Source organism: Phyllostomus hastatus, unplaced genomic scaffold, assembly GCF_019186645.2.
Source record: "Phyllostomus hastatus isolate PE091 unplaced genomic scaffold, TTU_PhHast_1.1 phas_scaffold_46, whole genome shotgun sequence".
Lineage (NCBI taxonomy): Eukaryota > Metazoa > Chordata > Mammalia > Chiroptera > Phyllostomidae > Phyllostomus > Phyllostomus hastatus.
The window spans coordinates 38,083,524-38,107,245 of NW_025334032.1; the positions used below are offsets into that span (position 1 = coordinate 38,083,524).

Genomic DNA, 23,722 nt, shown 5'->3' on the forward strand with positions numbered 1-23,722 from the left:
GGATTTCGAATTTAACTTCAAACATGACAGACCTAAGATTCTTCTCTCAAAGTTACAGCTAATCCACATGGAAATTATAAAGTATATATCAAGAAACAAATAAAAGAATGCAATTTCATTGTGTTGAAGAGCTGGAGCAATTTTTAATAAAACTGCTTTAATTTTTCGATACAAAGGGATGTGGCTCCTTACTGCTAGACTCTGAGTATTCAATTCGCTTTAATCTGCTTCACATACACTGTAAAAATCCCCCACGTTCAGACAACCTAATTGCGAAACTGACTTTTCTTCTACGACATTTAACATTTAATAGAGCCCATTGATTACTTTGTGAAGCAAATAAACGCAGAATGCAATCAGATGTGAACTACGGCTCCAGTACCTAGCCCCGTGGGTGGTCACACTCAATGACACGGAGCAGGAAATGTTTTTTTTTTATTTTGTAAAAATACTGGTATGACCACGAGAGCGTTGCATACTTGAAAGTCATGGCGTCGCAGTAGAAAGAGAAGCTCAGTAGATGGTAAGCCCTCTCGTTATTTGCAGTATGAAGATTCTAACAGCTGGGTGGAGGGTCAGGAGACAACTGGGGCTCAGTCCATTCCAGCAGGAGGGCTGACGGACAAAAGCCAAGGCCATGGAGAACAGGAATGCACTTGGCATTCCGGTTTTGGAAGCTCGTATTCTTCATCCCTATCCTCTGGGAGAACCGTTTCAGAAATGCTTTTAATTCCTGCTGGGGAAAGAGTTCTGTCTTTCTTTTATATAATTGTACAGCAAAACCTTTTCACATAGGGACTATAGCTGTTCTGGGTAACAGTTTCCAAGTTCCAAAGAAAAATATTTGTTGTATTTCGAAACCGTAGACTTTAAGAGCTGTATTATTTTATTTCTAACCACGGCACCAGAAACTTTTATTTAACCATGTTTGATAGGGATTTTATAACTAAAAGTGGTCAGGCTAGAAAAGAGGCGAGCCTCCTGTAAACCAGGGCGACTGCAGTGGGAGAAGGGACAGTGGGAAGGGAGGTGGGGAGATGACTCAGAGGAACATGCTAAACAGCCTGAGTTCCCCCAGACTTATGCCCAGGCTTGCCCGGGTATGACATGTGAGGGCCTGGTACCAGGAAACAGCTGGTCCAGGGGACACGGGCTCCATGACACTGGCTGGCAGGGAGATCTAAAGGCTGCCTTTGCCGTGCTTCTCCCTAGCCCGGCTCTCCTGGTTTCTTTGTTGTGGGGTAGTTTTTTGTTGTTGTTGTTTGGGGGGGGGGCAGGGGGTTCTAATCACAAGTCAATTCTTATTGCCCAACTCCAGTTCTTCCCTCTGCCCTGAGAATAGATGTACCAGTATTGTGTGTTTCCTGACAGATGTGTTCTAGCTCCAGTGTTCAGGGCATGTTCTGGTATTTGGGGATGTTTTCTTAATATAAGCCCTTTTATGGCCTCTTGGCATACATTTACGCTATTGCTCCCACTGCTAACTTATCCACAATAAAGTATGCGATGAAAAGTAATGTACAGAAATATTATTATATAAGTTTACTTTCCAGATGAAGAACACCTTCAGAAATTAAAACGAATTGACTGAGTTTCGGTATTTCCCCTCCCACTTCACTTCCCCTGTCTCAGCTTGAACAGAAGTAACGCCTATTTAAATTTCCTAAAAGTCCACCCCAAGGGATAAGACATGCTGTCCTCCTGCGGTTCCCGCTCTGCACTGTGCCCAGGGGACCCCCCATCCGCAGGCTCTCACCTCCCTTAAATGTGTGTTGGTAACTCCTGACAGGGACTAGGATGACGACTCAGAGCGTCACTCAGTCCCCAGGCCGGCTTACCTCCAGAGCACAGACTCCTTCCAGCATCTAGACCTACACCCATTACCCGGTTCATTTCTGGCTGCGCAGCCTTCTGCCCACCGGGAATGGTAAGGACACTCCCTGCGCCCGCCACCCACCTGAGGCCTCGCCTGCCCGGGCTTCCCTCACCGGGTATGCCCCGCTTGCCTTTCCCAGTTTCTTCCCCTTCTCCAGCCAATCAAATTCTGCCACCTGTGAGACCCCCTATGCAAAGAGACTTCTACCACACGGTGACGGACGATGGCCTGTGTCAGGTGGTGGGCACACGGTGCAGTGCTGATCTAGCGCCGTAGAAATCACCGCTTGAAATCTATACGATCCTGTTAACTAATGTCACCCCAATAAATGTAATAATTACATACAAAAAAAAGAAGTTACTGACTCAGAAGACAATGCCTCTAGCCAACTGTCTGTCGTAAAGTTTCTGTAAACCAAGTGAATTGGTATAATTCGCGGGATAACAGAAAATTCCTGCTGCTGCTCTACGGGGGCGTCGCTGGGTAAGAAAGGTGAGCGCGGGAGGGGTTCGGGCGCACAGTGGGGTGGCACGCCAGGCCCTTCCTGAAAAACAACCGCAGGCTGACCCTGCTGGGGGTCCTAGCGCCAGGTTTACTGCAGCCAAAACAGGACTGCCAAACATCGGTCCTCTCTCAGGTTGGGGCGGTGCGGTGGGGGGGGGGGGGGCGGGGGAGGTGTAATTAAGAAAGGCCTAAATTGTATTCCTGAGACCCGAGTTTAACTCGTGGAACTTCTCCTTTCATCAAAAGCAAACCCCTTACCCTTTTTAAGCCCAGGTAAGGGGCTGGAATTCCCACCTCCAGGGGCTGTTTGGAAGGATCAAATCAGAAAATGTGTGAAAATGTAAGAGCACACAGAGCAGCACTCAACAACTGGCAGCCACATAGGCAATTATCGACGTGAATTTATGTGCAAAACGTAGCCCCTGGTTTACGCCGGCACAGGCACCAGTGCCGGGGGCCCGCCAGTTCTTAACAGGGGGCCCCTGATTTGTCAGGGTGTCCTGCGCCCCTTGAAATCGATGCAGCACTCCGTTGTCCACTGCGCGGGCACGTTCTTCGGCGAACGCAACTCCCGGTTTGCGCAGGTCGGGAAGGAGTTCCGCAGGCGGGGCCCGGGCGGGGGCGCAGTGGGGCAGCCGGCGGGGGCGCAGTGGAGCAGCCGACGAGGGCGCATAGGAGCAGCTCAAGGACGCCGGAGGGGAAGCAGACAGTGCCAGGGTGGGTGGCAGCCCGCTCCTCCTCTGCCGGAGTTGGGACTGGGCGTCGAGCCCGCCCTGACTCCCTTCCCTGTACCCGCAGGGCCCGACGCGGCCCTAGGTCCCCCTCGGTTTACCTCCGCGAGACCGCTCCGAGGGCGGGGAAGGCGCAGAGTCCTCCTCGGCTGGCGGGAGTCGGGGATCAGGGGCGGAGCGTCCAGGCAAAAAGGCGGGAGCGCGCGGGCCCTGGAGGGAGTGGGCGGGGCCAGGCCCGCGGTGACGCGTCAGCGCCGCTTGAGCTGCGCCGAGGGGGCGGGGCCTTCCCGAGATTAGTCGAGTCGTCGCTGCAGGAGCGCAGAAACGCTGGAGCCGCGGAGCTGGGCGAGACGGTGGCTGCTGTGTAGCTGCTGTGAGGTGAGTGCTGCCCTCGCTCCTTCTCGCTGCGGGGCCGTCAGCTCTGGCCCCGCTCCTTCCATCTTTGCAAGCCCGGCGCCCACAGCTGGGACCTGCTCGCGCCTGCAGCTGCTCCGGGCTGACCGAGGGGATGGGCACGGTCCGGGCAGCGGATCCTTTGTTTTTGCCACGACGATGGGTGCGAGGACTTGCACTGAAGCCCGCTCGGAGCGGGAGTCCCGGCCGAGGAGGGCGCCGGCGGGGCGGCGGGGCGCGGGGTGGGGGGCAGTCCGTGGATGTGGAGGCTGGACAGCAGAGATCCGGCTGGAGATGCCGAACCTGGGGAACGGGAGACGGGACAGATGATAGAGAGGTCGAGCCGAGAGCTTCCAGGCCCGTGGTGAGGGGTAGAGAGGTGGGAGGAGGGCCAGGCGGGGGCGCCGGGGCCCGGTTAGCAGGAGGCTGGACCCGGGTCGCGGAGCCCTCCGGAGGCCGGGCCCGGGAGCGCCGGGCAGCGGATGCTTGGGAAGTTACGCGGGGCCAGGACCACGAACCGAGGTGTGGATCGGGAAGGGCGGAGTGGAAGACCGGCGGCCAGAAACAACGCCCGGAGGGCAGCTGGAGGCAGGTGTGGTGCTGTCCTTGGGGCGCTGGCCCTCGGGGCTGATTGGAAGAGTTCGGTCTTTGCTACCTGCTCTGACTCGGGCTACGCTGACTCCTACCTACTCTGGCTTAGATCTTCCTGCGTTGACTGTGTGTGTGACTCAGTTTTCCAGAGAAGTAATTTTGAAGCCTTAAATTCCAGTTGCTTGTCGAATTTCGGGAATCCTCCCAGCTCATACTGGTGACTGTATATCCAAGGCTAATGTCACCTGGGAGCGGCTTTGAAATCACCCCCCCCCCGCCCCCACCCAGGCCATGTTGAATAAGGGTGCCTTTCTCACCCTGGTCACTCTCTTTTCAGTGTGTCTTGCTCTCCAGGCAGCTGCTGCTTTCCTTGTGATACCCAAGCCAATAGACCAAAAACCATCTCAAGGGTCTCCCAGCTCTTTCCCCAGTTAGCCACCAAGCCTCCTTGACCTCCTAAATGTCCACTAGAGCTGTCCATTTCTCTCCATCACTGACTTAAGCCAGTGTAGGCTCTCACTTTGGCTACAGCAGCCTCCTCAGTGGTCTCCATACTTCCAGCCCCTCAGCCCCTCACTAGTCCATCCTGGGCAGCACAGGCTGCGAGATCTTTCCCAAATAAAAATCTAGAAAGCTGTTTCTCTGCCCGTGTGATAAACCCAGTCCCTTCATGCAGTTGACAAAGCCAAGCACAGGTTGGTTGGCTCCGGGGACCCCTCCCCTGCCTTGTCTTTCGTTACAGCATCTTTTCAATTTCTACACAGCCATGGGGATCTTCTCACACCGGTTCTGTGCCCGAAACGCTCTTGCACTCCCGCCCTCCCTCCATCACATCACATCACATTTGCTTGATGAACTTCACCTTATGTTTCTGTTCTCATTAAACAGTTAAGGGCTGAGCTTTCCTATTACATGTTGCTTTTGTATGTGTCGTTTCCTAAGGGGTGGGGGGAGTCATATCGTATGCAATTGCTTGTACGCTGTCTTCCCTACCAGCCTGTCAGCAAATTCCGTGAGGGACTGTGTATCTCCTTCTCTTGCTCCTTGCTGTCTTTCCCTACCCCAGGTCCCGGCACAAATGAATGCCCACACAACAAAATGATGCTTTTCAGTAAGTATGCCCTGTCCAGAAAAAATACAGCTGTTTTAGGATTACTTAGCAAGTTGTAATTAAAAGGTCTGGTTTAGCATGGAATGGTTAGAGGCGAAACAGGAAGTTGCTGTAGCCGCAGAGTGCCAGATAGTAGTAACTAGTAGGCACAAAGCAAAGTGTGGTACGGACTCGATCTCTAAGAATGAAATGTAAAGCTTGAATCATTGCGCTCACAGCCTGATGTGTCAGCCTTGGTTTTGCTTTGCTCTTTTGCAAAAGAAGGCTGTTGAAAGACACAATGTGTTTTAATGAATGAACAATTTATTGGAGTTTGGCAAGAAAACCTGTTCACCGTAAAAAAAAAAAAGGAGAGAGAGAGATGAAACCCTGTACCTAATTAAATCAGATTTGCTTTCGATATCCTGAAAAAAGGCCTTGCCTCCTGCCATTTTAAAAGACTGGCTTCTTATCTGATATAGACACTTACAATACTTCCTTGCCCTTTTGCTTTCAAACCTAATTTAGCACAACTCCTACTGCTTCTCCCCGCTTCTAATGCTGGAAAGCAGTCTTTATTTTCATGAATGGCATTACATTGGTTCTGGTGTCCTGTATTGGATACTTTTTTAAGCTCTGCCTCAAAGATGGGAAGCACTGGTGTTTGTGGGCCTGGAAGAAGACAGAGGACTGCGTAGACTGTTAGATACTGTTTTGTGCACATTTAATGGGTGTAAATGTTAATAGAGGGGAAGTCAAGTGGCCTGAGGTCAAGTGCCAAGGGTTGCACTTACTAGCTGGTCCAAAAGTAGGCAGAAGTAATATACTTACGTCATGAGGTTGTTTTAAGTACAAATTGGGATGTCTGTGGCAACGCTTTGTAAGTTTCTGTGCAATGTCATCTTCTCTTCCTGTTTTGTTCTTGCCTTCCAATTGCCAGCAGAGCTTTTGCTTTAAGGTAGAGTAGGATGACAGATAAGATAATGTCATCTGATACAGACTTGCCCAGTTGAGGAACTTCTGAGGACCAGCAAGTGTTGGTGTAAGTCTCCTGCAGCGATAGGGTCTTTGTCTCTTTCATTACTGGATACACTCGGGGTTTACCACCATGCCCTGCACACAGTTGGCGTTCAGCAAAGTATTCTGGGACAAATGAGTCAATGCTGCTGGCACTGACTTTTCTCGGTTTCAAACCTTCTCTAGCAGGCAGGAGTTACCTAATCAGGCAGGTGGTTGCCAACCTGAACCTGTCTCAGTGGTGGGATGTGGCCTTACAGGTTATCTGATTTTTAGAAAATATATCCAAGAGTCTTCACCACCCACGTATCCTACCGAAGATTTAGGTCTGCAGAGACTTTCCCGCTTCTCCTTTTGTCCTCCCAGGGATTCTAACTTAGGACGGCAGGAGAGGGGAAGGCAGACCCAAGAGAGGCTTACGGCTTTGAATGGTGGCCAGCACTCCAGTCTGTCTTTTTGGTTTGTGTTTCTATGGAACAACAGAACTTAATTCTCTTGTATTTAATTTTATTTGCCAGCAGTGTGTTTTCACCTGAATTACAAAATAAATATTAAAAGATCAGCTTTACCAGGTCCAGGGACAATATCCAGTTTTGGTGCTTCTTATAAGTCCCAAAGAAATTCATTTCACTTTTAGAAGAAACTTACCCAGAGGCATCAAAAACACCATGACCATCGGTTTTATTTTCCTCATGGGTTAGGGTAAACCTACTTTAGACTATTTCTGCAGTCATTTTTCCTCACCCAAGGAAAAAAAAAAATATATATGTATATATATATGTGTGTGTATATGTATTGATTTTAGAGAGGAAGGGAGAGAGAAATAGAGAGAAACATTGATGTGAGAGAGAAACACCAATCAGTCACCTCCCGTGTGTGTGCAGACAGGAGATCAAGCCCACCACCTTTTGGTGTGCAGACTGACACTCTCACCAACCGAGGCGCCCAGCCCGGGCTCCTTGTCTCATCTTCATTAGAGCTTCTTCCAGGTTATGGGTATTTGTCTCCTTTTCAGTGCATTCCTAAGCTGTGTACAAGGGTGGGGGTCTGCCCTCTCATGCCAACAGATCCCACCACCTGAAAGTTGCTCAACTGCGCTAAGCCTCAGTCCACTGGACTGCGCAGTGGGGGTCATCGTGCCTCGGCGTGGCTGGGAGGACTGACCAGGAACACATAGATAAATAATACGTTGAAGTCCCTTTTGCCCATAGAAGCCTGCAGTAAAAGCAGCTGTTCTCGTATAACACTTTGTACCCAACACTCAAGTCACATGTGGCGTTGTGATTTTTTTTTTACCCATTTTGGTAAACCACATACATTGTTGAAGGTGTTCGTGTTGGTGGAGGGGATGCAGAGAGGAGCAGTGCTAGTCCTCACGCCTCGTTGTGAGATCAGGGGACGGACCGGGCACCCGGAACAGACCTGGCGGGTGGCAGGCTGACCGGGTAGGACTCACTCTCAAACGGGCCGCGATAACTGAATGTCTCAGTTTGGAACCTCTGCCATCCTCACGCTTTCAAAGTACTCATTGTCAATACCAGGGGTTATTTTTTTTTTAATCAAAATTTTAATACCGTATAACTTCATTTTGAAATTTCAGTTTTAGAAATTACTTTTTATTCCTTTGCCTCAACTCTATAGATAATTTGTTCTACTTTATTTATTATTGCATTAAGTTTTGAAGTTCTGACCTCTGTAGCTTCAGAGCCAAGTGTAAAGGGATCTAGGAGCTAGAGGAGATTCTAAGACCCAAGTTCCGCTTGATGTCTCATTTCAACTGTGTGCTTAGACCTTCTCTGGGACCTGATCCGTGCTCAGAAATCGTATGCGTTGCCGTCAGCACCCTGAATTGACGGGCACCATCACAGACATCAGCACAGTAAAACACAGGCAGTGGTACGTCACTGCTATGCCCGGGTATATGTTTCAAACCCCTCTTGTGTATTTTCCTATTTATGCTTTGTCAAATGAAAATGCTCTAAGAACTTAAACTCTGTCATCATTCAGAGCATTAACATTGCCCCTGGAGGATAATGTTTTTTATCCTTCTAAGATGAGATCACCATCCCCAGAGCCATGAGCTAATGGGCGTGAGCTAATGGGCGTGAGGTAATGCTGAGTCTGACACGAGCGCTGTGAGGAGCAAGGCTGTGCTCCCGAGAGTGTGCCGGTGGTGTTCTCACGTGGGGAGGCAGATGGTGACAATCACAGAGTGAATGTGCACGTGTCTGATGCAACGAGGGTTTCATTTACTGCTATAAATTCTTTAATGGTACACAAAGGTCAACTGATACTATTGCAATAGGTATGACTCAGATACTAATAATGAAAGAACGAAATACATTATAGTATTTGTTCCTGAGAAATCCTTATAAATAAGACACTTTTAAATCCTATTCTGAAAGAATTCATGGTGTTTATTTTTTTTTAATTTCAGCCACCTTACTGAAACAAAACTGTCTGTTTCATCTCTAAGAAAAGATGAAACACCCTATAAAATCAGATAATCCCCAGGAGTCCTGTAGAGTGTAGACAATGCCCAGCACCACACAGAAATTATATCTAGTAATTTCTTTTACCCGTTCCCAAGTCTTGGACAGTTTTCCCTGATAGTCTGCACTGTATCACGACCTTAAACCCATGCATGGTCTTCTGTCCTGTTCCGAACTGACCTCTCAGCGAGATTGGAAACCTCGAACACTCCTTGAAACACTTCTGCAGGCTCTGTGGACCACATTCCCCTGACCCCACCCCCCCCGCCCACCGCTCCCCCCTTAGTCTCTTACTGGCCCTGCTCCTATAGCGACCCCGTGAGTACCAGAGTGCCTGTATCCCATCTCTCCCCAAGTTCCAGCCGCTTAACCACCTGTGTCTGCTGTTCAGCTCCCGTTCAGCCTACCCTCACCACTGGCCAGCACCGTTCCAGGAGGCTTTTCGTTGGCCTGCATGCTTCTGCCACAGCCTTCCACACTCGATTCTTCTCCACTCAGCAGCCAGAGTGACGCTTTTTCAGTGTACAGCCTCTCCTCTGCTTAAACCAGTCCGAGCGCCTCTCCTGGCAACTGGTATAGAACCGAAGCTCCTCTTGGCTCCCCGACGCCCTGTGTGGCCTCGCCTTCCCTCCTCCGTTTCCCTTCTCACCTTCCCTCCTTCACACGCGTGAGCTGGACTGGTCTTTCTGCATCACGAATGCGCCGGACCCTTTCAGGACTTTGTACCGGCTCGTCCGTCCCCCAGCGAGGAGGACAGCCGCTGTTGGTGGCCTTCTTGTCATTTAGATCTCATTGTAAATGTCACCTCCGACGGCTTCCCCAACCAACGTAGCTGAAGCAGCTCACACCCCGGTCTTAACTTTACCCTATTTTATTTTCTCTGCAGCCTCTATTATTTTATTATCCATCTGTAGTTATCTTACAGCTAAGAAAGGAGATTGAGAGAGAGTTGGGCCCCACTGCACACACCGTTACAGAGGTTTATTCTCTGGAGGCGTGGCTCGCAGAAACCTGTAACAGCACAGGTGAAGCAGGGGAGGGTGGCAGCCGCGCATGAAAACGTCCACGTTCTGTATCGATTTGGAGAAACCATCTCCGGAATCATTAACATACTGCAGTGGTCTCATAGGGGCTGGTTTTGACTGTCTTCTGTTTTCTTGATGCTCTAGTGTATAAACGTACCCATGGAGAACACGGAAAACTCGGTGGATTCAAAATCCATCACAAACTCAGAAATGTGAGTATTTAATGACGGGGCCCCTTACGTAATCCGAGAAGATGGTTGCGGTGCGGCACGCTCGGGGGGGTGGGGGAGGCAGAAGGAATAAGTGCTTTCCACCTGCCTGGCTGCGTGGCGTTACACACGTTAGCCTGTTTCCTCTGAGTCTCACCTTTAAAGGACAGATCCCACGGGGCTGTGGGTAGGATTCAGGGGAAGACCACACGTCCATCCAGTGCCCGGCCCAAACTCCCCGAACTCAGAACCTCGTCCCGGAGGCTGGAGGGCCTCGCAGGAGGGGGCAGGTCCCGCGCCGGCCCAAACAGCCCCGTGGGACGGGAGGTTTTGTGCTGGGGGCGCTGTTCACGAGTTTTAAGACTGGAATGAAGTGGCAGTTCTCAGTCTGGGGAACAGTTGCCTGGTTATAGGTTTTCTTTCACCGTTTACTTCCTCATTCTTTCTGTTTGGAATACTCTGTGCGTGAATGCTTCCAGTAACCAGCACCTAGAGAAAGGAAAAAGCTAAACCTCCAACAGCCTTAAATTGCGTCTGTTGTTATCCATTCGGGATCTCCGATGGTACTTTTAATTGTAAAACTTTATTTCTGAGACCTAGCATTATTATTCCGAGCCATCCCGGGACGTACAGACTAATTCCACTACTAAACAACAGCAGTACTGTTAACCAATTACCAGCAAGAATTTAGCAAGGATTGCTTAGCAAAGGGATTTTCCTAGAAATTAAACTTTGAAGTACCATCTCATTATAGAGGGTTTTTATTTTTTTAAAAAACCCACTTGAAGTGACTTACACACCTTCTTGCCTTTCATATCCTACAGAACATAATTTAATAGCAAATGGCGTGGGAGCCCAAAGTAGATGTCGGTCTGTTGTGATGCAGTGAGGAGGTGTCACATTCCTAGGCGTGCGGAGCCTCTGCTCTGTATCAGGCCCGGCCCCTCCCAGCGGAGCCCTGAGTTGCTGCCTGTGGAGGAGCCCCTGCCCCCCAAGGAGGCAGCCGGAGGGCCTGGGGAACCGTGGTTCTCTGACCCATTGTCTGGATGGCCTTCCACAAGTCACCCAGCTTTCAGAGTCTTAATTTTCTTACCGGCCAAATGCAGGCATCGCCACCTTTCATTAAATGTAATAGTTTGTTCTGAAGTAAATACACTGAGTTCTTTAATTTACAGTTCACTGTTTTAGTCTTTTTTCCCAGCAACGGTTTGAGAATCATGTGGCGTGCGAAGCGCTCTCAGACAAAGTGCAGGGTGTGGGGGCTGCCCACAGTCATGCGTGTCTGCCAGCAGACCTGTCCCCGCCTGATTCTTGCTCTAGGTCAGGGGTCGGGCTGCACTCGACTTTGGTCACGTTTTCTCGGAACACAGCCACGCACTTTGGTTTAAGTATTGCCCCGGGCTGCTTTCACCTGCGGGATGGAGCCGCCGCCCCAGGCGCTGTGCCCTGCGAGCCGAAAATACTCAGTTTCCTTTTGAGGAAAAGCTCGCTGACTTTAGTCTAGATCACAGAGGTGTGGGGATGAGTGAACTTGGGACAAGCTTTTTCAATGATTTACTATACTGATTCTATGTATTAATAAGTTTTTAATTTGTTCCGCTCATAGGTTTTCAGGAACAATTTCATAATTGTGTTAAATCCTGTGCTTTGATGCATATTTGCCTTTTGTTGGTTTCCTGTCATTTCAGGGTAATTGTTAAGATCTTACTCTTACCTCAAAAGATAAAATATTCCACCAAGTTGCAGGGGACGTTTAAAGTATGAAACGTAGGTGATGACATTTTAATACAATTCAGAGGAAAATGGGAAGGAAAGCTCAGGAACCTGCCCTTGGGAGGCCAGAGGGTGCTCACGGCCTTGGCCCTGACTTAGCCACGTGGCGGTCCTCTCCTCTCCTCTCCTGTGAGACGGTCCCGTAAATGTTCCCTGTTCTGGTTTGCTACAGAGTTGTATTCGCGAGCGCAGCAGCGTCGGTCATTTCTGCCTTTGTAAACTGTCGTTTGATGTCCAAACAGGAGGTTCATACCTGGCAGCAAATCGATGGACTCTGGAATATCCCTGGACTATAGTTACAAAATGGACTATCCCCAGATGGGCGTGTGCTTAATAATCAATAATAAGAACTTTCATCAAGATACTGGTATGTATCATAACAATTTCTAGCACTCCAAGTGTGTGTACCACGGACAGTTGCTGTAACACGGAAAAACAGTGTTGATGTTGTTGACGCAGAAGGGCCACGGAGGAGGAGGGGCGGGGCAGGACCTGCCGGTTCTCCAGCTCGAACGAACCGAACTCTGCGTTAATCTCCTCCCTGTCACCACGACCTCCTCTTCCCACAGCCCCCCGCATGGTGGGTGGCCGCTCAGGCCTGGCTTCTCTGAGCCTTTGTTTCAGGGTGCCTCACCTAATGTGTGTGACAGCCCTGAAGAGTAACCACTCTCAGATGCTGAAAGGCTAAACTCCCTGCACAGAGTGCCGCAGGCAACTTAGTGCAGAGGCACCTCCTCCGGGCTGGCCCCGCGCTGCACCCCTCTCTGCGATGCTCCTCCCTGGGTCTCCCTGCGCCTGTGGACGGACCTTTTCTTCTTCCCTGCGAAGGTCACGGGCTCCCTCGGGCCCTGCTTCCTCTTAAGTGTGGTTTTGACTGTTGTCTCCTCCCCTGAACCTGGAACACTCAAACTGTAACCCTGCCGTCTTCACTTCCTTCCAGCCCTCTTCAACCTGTTTTCCCTGTTTTCTGCCTCTGACCCTCGACTGACCACTGCCGCACGGTCACCGAGTCCCCTTCTCGGGCTCGTACAGTGTGCGGTCGGAATCCAATAAAACCTTTCGGCATTTTTTTAGAGACTAGGAAAAAAATCGCTCACGACTTTAAAAAGCTAACTAACATCCTGATGTATTGCTTGGTATTTTCCCTTGGCAGTTTCTTTCAGAGATTAGTCTTATTCACAGTAGGCAGACAACATGGTATCCTGCTGGTTCCACTCCGTGTGATGCAAGCATTGCTGTGCTGCCGTGGGATGGTCATATCTGTTGTTTTAATGATTCTGTAATGCTCCACACCCTCCAACCTACCGTCCACTTAGTGAATGATTAACCGTAGGAATGAACATTTTGGCTGTTGCTCCCTTTCTCCATCTTTAAGTTGACGCTCTGGTGACTCTTGAATTGGCACATTAATCCCATTGGAATTCATTTTTATTTGAAGCAACCAGAAGCAGCAGGGGCGGACTTGGGGGAGCCGTCTGGTGGTGGAAGCGGACAGGAGCGAGGTCACCCCGAAGGAGGAACAGGCCTCATTGTTGATTAGATTGGCTGCAGGAGTGAACTTGGAACTGGACGTCTAAAGCCGGGTGGCGCCGTTTTTATTGCCTGTATCGTCCACTAGCTCAGAGGCCACCGTCAGCCATTAGATGTCCCACCACGCATTGCTAGTTAGGACTCCCCCTTCCTGTCGAGCTTTCCACGATTGAAGTCGTGCTTTAAACCGACAGCTGCCAGCTCCGCTCTCCCTCTAAGACTCGCTGAGCCGGGCAGTGTGAGCGCGGCCCCAGGGCCCCAGGGGGAGCGGAGCTTCCGCTTGGAGACTCGCAGGGCAGGTTTTCACAGCCCCCTGGGGCGGCCCGGCGCTCTCTGCCCTGCCATGGAGTGCCCGCAGCCTGGGGCCGGAGTTCAGCCACCTGTTCCACAGCACCGTGTGTGCAGCCTTCCAGTAGTAAAGCCTTGGGGGAAATGTATGAAGATAGTATCTGCCCCTAAGAGAAACTTCAGAAATTACAGATTAGCCGAGGAAAAAAGCTAAAATCACTCACACTCACACCACTCAGAAATAATAGTTTGGAATGGGAGTAAAAGGCAGAAAACTGTACTTGAACAATGATTAAAATAAAAAAAAAACAAAAACAAAAGAAAAAAGAAATAATAATTTGGAAATACAGACATTCTCTCTCTCTTTTTTAAAGATTTTATTTACTTATTTTTAGAGACGGGAAAGGGAAAGAGAGAAACATCAATGTGTAGTTGCCTCTCAAGCGCCCCCTACTGGGGACCTGACCTGAAACCCAGGCATGTGCCCTGACTGGGAATCCAACTGGTGACCTTTTGGTTCGCAGCCCACACTCGATCCACTTAGCCACAATAGTTGGGGTGACACTTTTTTTTTCTATGTAGAGATCTTAAATTGACTCAGTTCTACAGTGTGTTCCAAATCTGAGTGCCTGGCACAAAGTGTACATTTATGGGAAGGTACTATAAAAGAGTGACGGAAGCCCAGGACCCCTGGGTAGCGGTCTGACATTCACTTTGTCAGTTCCGAAAAGTTCCTGAACTCCCCTGTGCTCCACGTCCTGCATCTGTACAGACGAAGCAGTCATCGCTGTGTCCTGGTGGGTGGAGGGAGGAAGGGAGGCCGCCCAGGGCAGGCTGCTGATGAACAGCACTGCTCGGTGGTAGGGGTGTGTTTCCGGGACAGACACGGTGAAAGTAGTGATGTGTCCTAAAACTGTGGGGACCTAAAAATTAAAGAAATACAGTTCCTCTGAGTGTGTGAGGTGTGTGTATTGTTAGATATATATTATTTTTTCTTAAAAGTAGCATCCCATCATTTTCCAGTCTTTTTTTTTTTAAAGTGACTGTTCCCCATGGCAAAATTTTGTCTACAAATTTTTTAATGGCAACATTGTATTCCATTTGATCAATGAATTGTAACTTATTTAACCAAAGCGCTCTTTAGGCATTTAAGTTGTTTCTGTTTTTTCATTAAGCAGCCGTGAAAGATATCTTTGTGACAATAACCCACTGGCTTGCTTCGATGCTGATAAACTGATGTAGCTTACATTGTGAGATGCCCAATGTGCTAAGAAATCAAAAAGACTGTCACTGTGATAAGAATAATTGAATTTTCTTAGCATTTGAAAGGAAATTTATTGTAGATTGTGTGAATCACTGCATAGTTCATTTCAGAGCAGTTAGTTTAAAAAAACAGTAATTATTTACTACAATAATAGTAATTCTTTCTGTTTTAAGGAATGGCCTGTCGGACTGGTACAGATAAGGATGCAAAAGACGTCAGGGAAACGTTCATGAAGTTGAAATACGAAGTCAGGAACAGAAACGACCTTACACGCAAGGATATGTTGGAATTGATGCGCAGTGGTGAGGAAAAATCAAAAGAATAACTTTCATTGCCCAGTTTTATCCAAGGACATTTGATTGTCCAAGATCCAGCTGTAACGATACGTATAAAAAAATAAATGGTAGAATCATAGGGTAACTACACTGTCCATAATCCTACCCCATACATCTTACACCAGTAAGATAAAAGTTACTCGTTCCCACTCTCCAACATGGGTTGAGGTATGTTGCTCTGCCCCGCGTGGGCTTTAGATGGTCTCTTGGTTCTTAGTTGGGGAAAATGTATAAAAATAATGTATGCCCTCGCTAGAAATCTTATTATTCATCTTTTTCCCCGTGTCGTAGTAGTATCTGTGAGGTCAGTGCATGAAGTTGGGTTGGACTTCTTTGTGTTTCTCACTCGTAACTGTGTGCACAGTGTCTGAAGAAGACCACAGCAAGAGGAGCAGTTTTGTCTGCGTGTTTCTGAGCCACGGCGAGGAAGGGGTCATCTTTGGGACGGACGGACGTGTGGAGCTGAGGGAGTTAACGCGCTTCTTCAGAGGGGATTGCTGCAGGAGCCTGACCGGCAAGCCCAAACTTTTCATCATTCAGGTGACATACCACGGCGCGGCGTGGCCACGAAGGGCGTGCTGGGGGGTGAATTCACTCAGCTGTGGATTATGCAAAGGATATTTTCCCTGGAGCTACCGGACTACCGCGACTTTTTTATTTAACTACCCCTAGGAGGTAGAGAATAAATGTCCATTTTAGACGTACATCAAAAAGATTCTACGTCGTGTACACCAGCCTTTGCATAGCCTTTACACTTCTCAGAGATTAGCTACGTGCGTACACACGTTTCAGAAATGAGCGCCCCCCCTGTCCCCACCAGGCCTGCCGGGGCACGGAGCTGGACTGCGGCATCGAGACGGACAGCAGCGCGGACGAGGACATGGCGTGCCAGAAGATTCCAGTGGAGGCCGACTTCCTGTACGCGTACTCCACGGCGCCTGGTGAGAACGCAGAATGCCGCAAATCGTGGGTGTCCTGTGTGGGTTTTAAGCAGTGCGGAGGCAGTTCCAAAGGCTGTTGAGATTTTGCCATCCAGCCCTGGCTGGCCTGGCTCAGCGGGTTGAGCGCCGTTCCCACAAACCAAAAGGTCGCCGGCGTGATTCCTGGGCAGGACACGTGCCTGGGTGGTGGGCTCACTCCCCCAGGTGGGGGGCACGTGAGAGGCAGCTGATCAGTCGATGTTTCTCTCGCTCCCTGTCTCCCCGCCCCCTTCCTCTCACTCTAAAAATAAAAAGGTCTTTTAAAAAAAATGAGAGGTTTTGATATCCATAAAAAACAGCTAACTTGTCTGTAGTTGAGGGTACATCAACCGCAGAGTGGTCTGAAAAAGTGCTTTTTCGCCACGTTTGGCTGGAAAATACGCGTATAAAAGAAAGCAGCTCACACGGTGTCATTCACGAACTTCCCGTAGGACAGGACACTGTGGCATAACCAAGGCTGACGGAGAGCTCACCCACTGCTGGGAACAGGGCAGAGGCAGGTTTTCCAGGAATCCTCTGGAATGTGGGAAATAAAAAAGATAAATACGAACAGTACCTGAGAGGGCAGGAGTGGGATGACGGAAAAAGGACAATAAGTGCACCCTCTTCCCACCGTGGGCTCTTCTGCTCTGTGACGTGTTCACTACGCTTCGTCCGGGTGCCCCGCAGGCAAATGGAGGGCACTCCCGTGGGTGGCCACGCACGGGCAGTGCAGTTCGTGGATCCATTGGTAATCTGACGGAGCGCTGTGCTGCTTGCGGCAACCCTTTTGCTTCTCTGCCCGCACGTTTGCGGTTCTCCCCACTTTGGGAGGGACGCCTGGGAAGTAGGGCCGTCCGTCACCCGGCAGGAAGTTGGGAAGTTCGTCCGCAGCCCTGTCTTTCCTTGTGGGAGGCAGCGGTGTCTGCACGACACGCATTTGTGTTTGGGGTTTTTTTTCCACTTCTGCATCATTTCCCTGAAACCGAAGGGGTCACTTATTTTTTTCTTTTTCATGGCTAATAATGCCTGTGGGAGTTTATGCTTGTTTTCGCTTTCTGGTGACGTCGTAATGTATAATCAGATGCTCACGGTATGTTGGTTGTATTTTGCCTTGTAGGTTACTACTCCTGGAGAAACTCCAGGGAGGGGTCCTGGTTCATCCAGTCGCTCTGTGCGATGCTGAAGGAGCACGCGGGCAAGCTGGAGCTCATGCACATTCTCACTCGGGTTAACCGGAAGGTGGCGCTGGAATTCGAGTCCTTTTCCTTTGACCGCACTTTGCACGCAAAGAAACAGATGCCGTGCATCGTTTCTATGCTCACAAAAGAGCTGTATTTTTAACACTAAGGAGATGTATTTCTTTTTTTAAGTTTGTATGCCAAGGGAGGGAAATGGTGTAACTGATACTGTATTTTCCCATCATTTAAATCCAATCTGGTACTTTAAACTCTGTCCCTTGTAACAGTTTGTCCTTTGCAATGTGCCACCTTCATAGCAATAGAACTGCTTACAAAGTTACCTCAAACTCAGAATCGGGTAGTTGAGATTGAATGGAATTAGGAATAAATACATGCTGGTGGCACACTTAATGAAAGGAACTGATCGTGAATGAACAGCTGTCATCATTGACAGGTTTTCGTGATGCTCTGTCATGTAGTTTCAAGTAATTATGGTGAGAGTTAAGCATTGAGTAATGAACTGCGGTGACATTGGTATGCTCTCCTACGAAAGTTTGTGTCCTGGTTCTTGTCCGACTGTAGGAATGACGATGGGATGATGTATGGGGATGGGATAATGTGTCTAGAGTTTCAGGAGCCGTGTGCATGGTGTGAAGACCCTGATTTTAGAATTAGTATTTGGAGAAATACTAGCTGTGTCTTTAGATTATTTATCTGAGTGTATGGTTTTGTGATGTTTGTCCTGGGCATGTATTTGTCATAAAAAAAATCATGTTTAATATCGAAAAACATTTACTTGAAAGTGCGAGCGATCTAAGTGGAGAGTTTTGAGGCCGCATGCGTCCTTACGCAAGGGCCATGCGGTCAGAACTGTCCAGTTCTCCGGGGCAGCTCCTGTGTCCTGTGTTTGCCACTGGGCACTCTGAAGAGCTAGCCGTTAGGTCAAAACCTCAAACTGTCCATCAAACGGAGCGCATCATGACTTGAAGAGATCCTGTCAGGGTCTCAGCTAAAATACAACTGAGGGAACCCATGGGGAAACGGGAGGGAGAACTCAGACATGGATCCGCTGGGCCCTGTGTGGTTAGGGGGCGGGTGGGCCTGGCAGAGACGCGGCACAGCCTGTGTGATGGAGGCGGGACCGCAGACCACGGCTTCAGGAGAAGGCTGGCCAGTGTCTTCCCACGTACTGGTCCGCGGGGAGAACGTCCACCCGGCAGGCGTCTCCAAGAAACCGAACCAAATCAGAGACTTAACGAAATGGCCGATTTCCAAAGATGGTGAGAGTCACGGTGACATCCGTAGGACCCTGCGTGGTAAACTTGGTGAGCACGTTAGTGTCTGCTGGAGTCTGCAGTCAGAGGAAGGTGGTACGGTTATGATGACAGATGGTTCTCTGACATGGAGGGACGGTTAACACAGGACTTGAGAGACCTCCAGTCTCCCCTTCTTTGGTGCTCGGGCAGACTGCAGGCCCGCCCCCAGCCTCCGCCCTCACCCAGGGAGGCCAAGAGCGTCCTCCCGTTCATCCTGTCACTACTCCTGAGCTTTCTTCTGCTCAGAGAAAGAAGCTTCCATTTATAAACGACAGCTATGTTTTTTACACTCTTAACTTTTTCTAAGTACATGAAGCATGTAACGTGATTGATGATTTTGTAAGTATTTGGTATTATGAACTTTTATTTCCAAATAAAAATTCTAACAAAATTACCAACCCAGGCAAGTGTTTTTTGTCATCCCTGTTGTCCTGTGACCAGCTGAAGTGAAAACACTTGTAACCAGGCCCTGGCTGGCGTAGCTCAGTGGATTGAGCTCGGGCTGCGAACCAAAGTGTCGCAGGTTCGATTCCCAGTCAGGGCACATGCCTGGGTTGCAGGCCATGGCCCCCAGCAACCGCACATTGATGTTCCTCTCTCTCTCTCTCCCTCTCCCTCCCTTCCCTCTCTAAAAATAAATAAATAAAATCTTAAAAAATTTTAAAGAAAAAAAGAAAATACTTGTAACCAGTAGCTGGAGTCGGAAGGGCTGAAGAGGACACAGCGGGGCCCTATCGTCACGTGGTTTGAGATGGTGGCGCTTTGCCCAGTGGGATAAGCACGGATCTCTTCCCAGTCGCTCTCGGAAGGCCCTGTTCTTAAAAAGACACTGAGCCCAGGACGGGCACTAAGTCTGTAGAGATTGCAGTCCCTAACGTGGCCAAATGTCTGTCTGTTTCTTTGCTCAGTGGAAAGGCTATTGCTGAAATGAAACATTTTCCACCACATAAATTTTAAGCACGGCTTGAGTGAGGAGGGAGGGCGCGCACTAGGGGACACACACAAACCTCTGATGTTCGCGCACGGCCCCCTCTGGGAGACGGTGTTGGGACAAAGGCAGGTGGTCCCTTTGTATAGGCGCATCCTTAGAAAACAATATAAGAAAGTGTGAACACGGTGGTCTTCAGTTTCTTCCAGTATTTCTGTAACGAATAGAGAGTACTTTTAAGTCAGGGAACTAAATAAAATTCTCCCAATTGGGAACAGGAGGTTTCTGTTTCCAAGGAGTAGAAAGGGGCATGAATAACATTTTCAAGACTCTTTTTTAGCCCTGGCTGGCATAGGTCAGTGGATTGAGTGTGGGCTGTGAACCAAAGTGTCGCAGTTTCGATTCCCAGTCAGGGCACATGCCTGGGTTGCAGGCCATGACCCCCAGCAACCACACATTGATGTTTCTCTCTCTCTCTCTCTCCCTCCCTTCCCTCTCTAAAAATAAATAAATAAATAATCTTTTTTAAAAAGAAAAAAAAAGACTCTCTTAAAGCTCTTGCTCCATAATGTGTTGAGAAAATCGAACCCATTCTAATCTCCCAACTATATAAGAAGTCTTAGATATTTGAAATAAAAAGAACGCACTGAGTGGTGTAATTCCATTGGTTGGGCGTCATTCCGCAAAACAAGAGGTTGCCAGTTCGATTCCCAGTCAGGTCACATGCCTGGGTTTTGGGTTTGGTCTTCAGTTGAGGCATGTGAGAAGCAACTGATCGATGTTTCTCTCCCCCTCTTTTGCCCTCTCTTCCCCTCTCTCTAAAAATAAATAAAATCTTTAAAAATAAAAGGACCAACCACTCAATAGGAAAATGGACCAGGACATGAACAGAATTTACAGAACAATACCAGGTGTCCCTCACACTCTGGGAAGGAGCTTAGTCTCCATTATAATGGAATACAAAGTAAACTAAGGTATCATCTGTCTCTATCAGAGTGACAAAGGTCCTAAAGTTTGGTAACATTCTGTTGGCACATGTATGGGGGAATACACCTTCCCATTGGTAGGAGTGCAAAACGCTGTGATTCCCTCTGGAGAAGAATCTGGCAATATCTATGAACTTAATTACCCTGAAATCACAGGGTAATTAAGTTCACTTCTCACTTGTTGGAATACAAACTACCCATACACATGTACACGCACAAAGTTATATACACAGTTACTCATGACGACTTTGTTTTAATGGTAAAAAAAAAAAAAGGCAGCAACCCAACTGCAAAGACAGGTTAAATAAATGCACTGCAGTACCTCTGCTCTGTGTCCAAGCGCTGATTCAACGTCCCGACAAATCACTGAGCTGACACTGGGGGAGAGGGGCGGAGTTTCAAGCTGCGTCGAGTGGATCCCAGGGGAGTCCGAGTTGGCACCTGCGCCATGCCTGGGGGAGCTGTGTTTGTGGGGCACAGAAACATTTCAGTGTGTGAAACTCACAGGCAAACGACATTAAATGAGAGGCAATGCGTGTTTGTTTGGGGTCACTAATTAAAATTTGGGGACCGGATTCAGGCAGATATCCAGACAGTGTCCCAGTTACAAGGTGGAGGCAAGGGATTTTTATGAGAAAAAGGAAGGGATGGTTACATGAAAAGAAGAGAGAATTCCCACCGGCACGAACAAGCGGAGCTGCTCTTGGGCTCTGCGTGCCGGGTCACTGACTCTGTCTTCCGACAGTGAGCCCGTGACCACCAGGGTGCCTGCCTTCCTACCGGGTTGACAAGGAATTCCTGGTAAAACCATGTTGCTTTTAGCCCAGTGCAGAGGTCTGGCCCAGTCCGAACACCCAAGGAACCAGGCCTTGCGAGGCAGCTCCTCTGGAGTGGGGGTTCAGGCACCATTCTGAAATGGGGGTTTATGTCACTTTTCGTAACTGTGACTAAGAAATATTTTTCATGAAACAGAGTCACAGTTCATTTCAAATCACAATTCCCTCCACCCCCGTCACACCTCCCACGCCTGCACTTCCTCTGCTGGGATAAGAGTAAGCTGAGTGAAAGAAAGTTCCAGAATCTTTACTTTATCTTTGGTAACTGTTGGCCTGCCTCCTAAACTCTACCTATTTCTTTTTTTTTTAAAGATTTTATTTATTTATTTTTAGGGAGAGAGGGGGGAGGGGGGGAGAGAGAGAGAGAGAGAGAGAAACATCAATGTGCGGTTGCTGGGGGTTATGGCCTGCAACCCAGGAATGTACCCTGGCTGGGAATCGAACCTGGGACACTTTGGTTCCCAGCCCGCGCTCAATCCACTGAGCTACACCAGCCAGGGCTCTCTACCTATTTCTTTGTCCAAAAAAAAAAAAAAAGGCAAAGGAAACTCAGTAGCTTAACAGACAGAAATGAGTCTCGGCGTATCGTACTTCCCACTGACAACAAAGGCTCCGGCCAGGCCAAGCTCAGCCGGCATTGCTCAGTCTGGGATGATGCTCCAAGCAGCTGAGCTGCCTGGCCAGGGCACCGTTGCTCAGCTTTGCGGGGGCTGCTCTTCCTGCCCTCGCGGGACACGCTTGGCGCACGCTCGTTCTGGAGGGATGCCCCAGGCCCACTTCCCACACGGCCTTTTCCACAGCTGCCGTCCGTGCTGGGGAGAGGGCCCGTGGGAGCTTCTCCTTCGGGGTTCCCAGCAGGAAATGGCACCGGTCCCTTCTCATTTGCAGAACTCCAACTCCGAGGGGCTGCAGAGGAGGGCCCCTTCTTTCCGAGGCCCGCAGCACCCTGTTCCCCAAATCACAGGACTGTGACTTGGGCTGTGACTTGGCAGGGACGGGGTGGCGGGGGGGGGGGGGAGTGGGGGGGGGAGGAGCTGAGCAGCCTTCCCCTTCAGAGTCGCACCCGCCGTCCAGGCGAGAGCCTCATCTTAGCCCAGTTGAGTCATACCAGGCAGATGCCTTGTGAGTCAGCTCTTGATTCGCTTGACAATTGGCCAGGTGATTTTTCTTCTTGCGGGACGAACATACCCTATAGAATCACAGCAAAAACTCGAGCTGCCACACCCTGAGTGAAGGTTGTCCTTCTGGGAAATGTGCTGCCCTGGAGTGAACTTCTCCTCCCGTCTCAGACCCTTTCATTCTGTGTGTCCCGCGGACATCTTAACAACGGTGGAATGTGCACCCAGAGGAATACGGATAACGTGTGGCCTGAGATCCGGTTTTAGAAACACCGTTGATCTGCCCTGGCTAGTGTGGCTCAGTGGATTGAGTGATGGCCTGCGAACCAAGAGGTCGCAGGCTCGAGTCCCAGTCAGGGCACTTGCCCAGGTTGGGGGCCAGGTCACCAGCTGGGGGCATGCAAGAGGCAACCGAATTGATATATGTCTCGCACATCGCTATTTCTCTCCTTCTCTCCCTCCCTTCCTATTTCTCTAAGTAAATTTTTTTTTAAAAGAACAAGAAGAAAAAGAGATGCTGTTGATCTAAACATGGGAAAAACGAAGACTTAGGACCAAACTGCTCTGGCACCCTGCTCTGGGTGTCTTGCAGTAAACCAGAATTTGTCTTGACTAAACTTTCCACAGAATGTCAGAGAAGACACGTGTCAAGTGAACAGGTGATCCGATGGGTAGGTTCCAACTAGGAAATGGAAAAAATAACTCCCCAGTGTTAAATGGGTTGAGGCATTTTTCAGATAAAAGTTAATTTCCTGCATGACTATAAAGAGAAAAAGATTGGTAAAAATTGTTTTCAAACGTACTGATTTTGAATTAATGGACTTAATTGAGGGGTAGTTCTCTTGCATACTGCCTTTTTGTCATTTGCAATGAGAAATGTTTTTGTTTGAACACTAATAGGCTCCATAAGACAAACCACGATGTGGAAGTAAGTAACTTACAAGTCTTTGGAGGCCGTTGGGATCAAAACAGCTACAAAGGTATCTTGCTTGTTACCTCCTGCAGAGTCCTGGTCTCTCCCGCCCTCACCTTCCAAGTGATGCTGACATCTCTTTCAGGCTAAGCTTCTTACTGACGCCTGGGAGAGTTAGGTTTTCCTTAAAGCAGGGTCCTCCATGCTGACTAAGACAGGGGTTAGGCCTGAGTCAGACGTGCTGGATGCAGGATCCAGAATCCACAAGTCACGCGGGGAGAGCGGTGGTGGGTGTGTGCGAGGGAAGGCCGCCAGGTCTGCTGGTGGCGGGGACCGGAGCCAGGGCCCAGAGCTATGCTGTCAGCAG

At 49.2% G+C, this 23,722-nt stretch overlaps 2 protein-coding genes across 2 annotated transcripts in view; one reads left to right on the forward strand and one right to left on the reverse strand.

Moving 5' to 3' along the window:
• The window catches only part of PRIMPOL (primase and DNA directed polymerase), a 32,960-nt gene extending 29,477 nt beyond the window's left edge, over positions 1-3,483 (reverse strand). Inside the window, exon 1 of the mRNA XM_045821220.1 lies at positions 3,213-3,483. The gene's annotated coding sequence lies outside the window, so the exon portion shown is untranslated. The remainder of the gene's footprint in view (positions 1-3,212) is intronic.
• CASP3 (caspase 3) lies at positions 3,022-18,968 on the forward strand. The gene is made up of 8 exons (XM_045821222.1): positions 3,022-3,097; positions 3,426-3,489; positions 9,864-9,931; positions 11,944-12,068; positions 14,957-15,085; positions 15,483-15,658; positions 15,939-16,059; positions 17,198-18,968. Exons 3-8 carry the CDS (start codon positions 9,879-9,881, stop codon positions 17,419-17,421), a joined length of 828 nt encoding a protein of 275 aa, XP_045677178.1. The 5' UTR covers positions 3,022-3,097; positions 3,426-3,489; positions 9,864-9,878; the 3' UTR covers positions 17,422-18,968.
• The last annotated feature ends 4,754 nt before the right edge of the window (positions 18,969-23,722 follow it).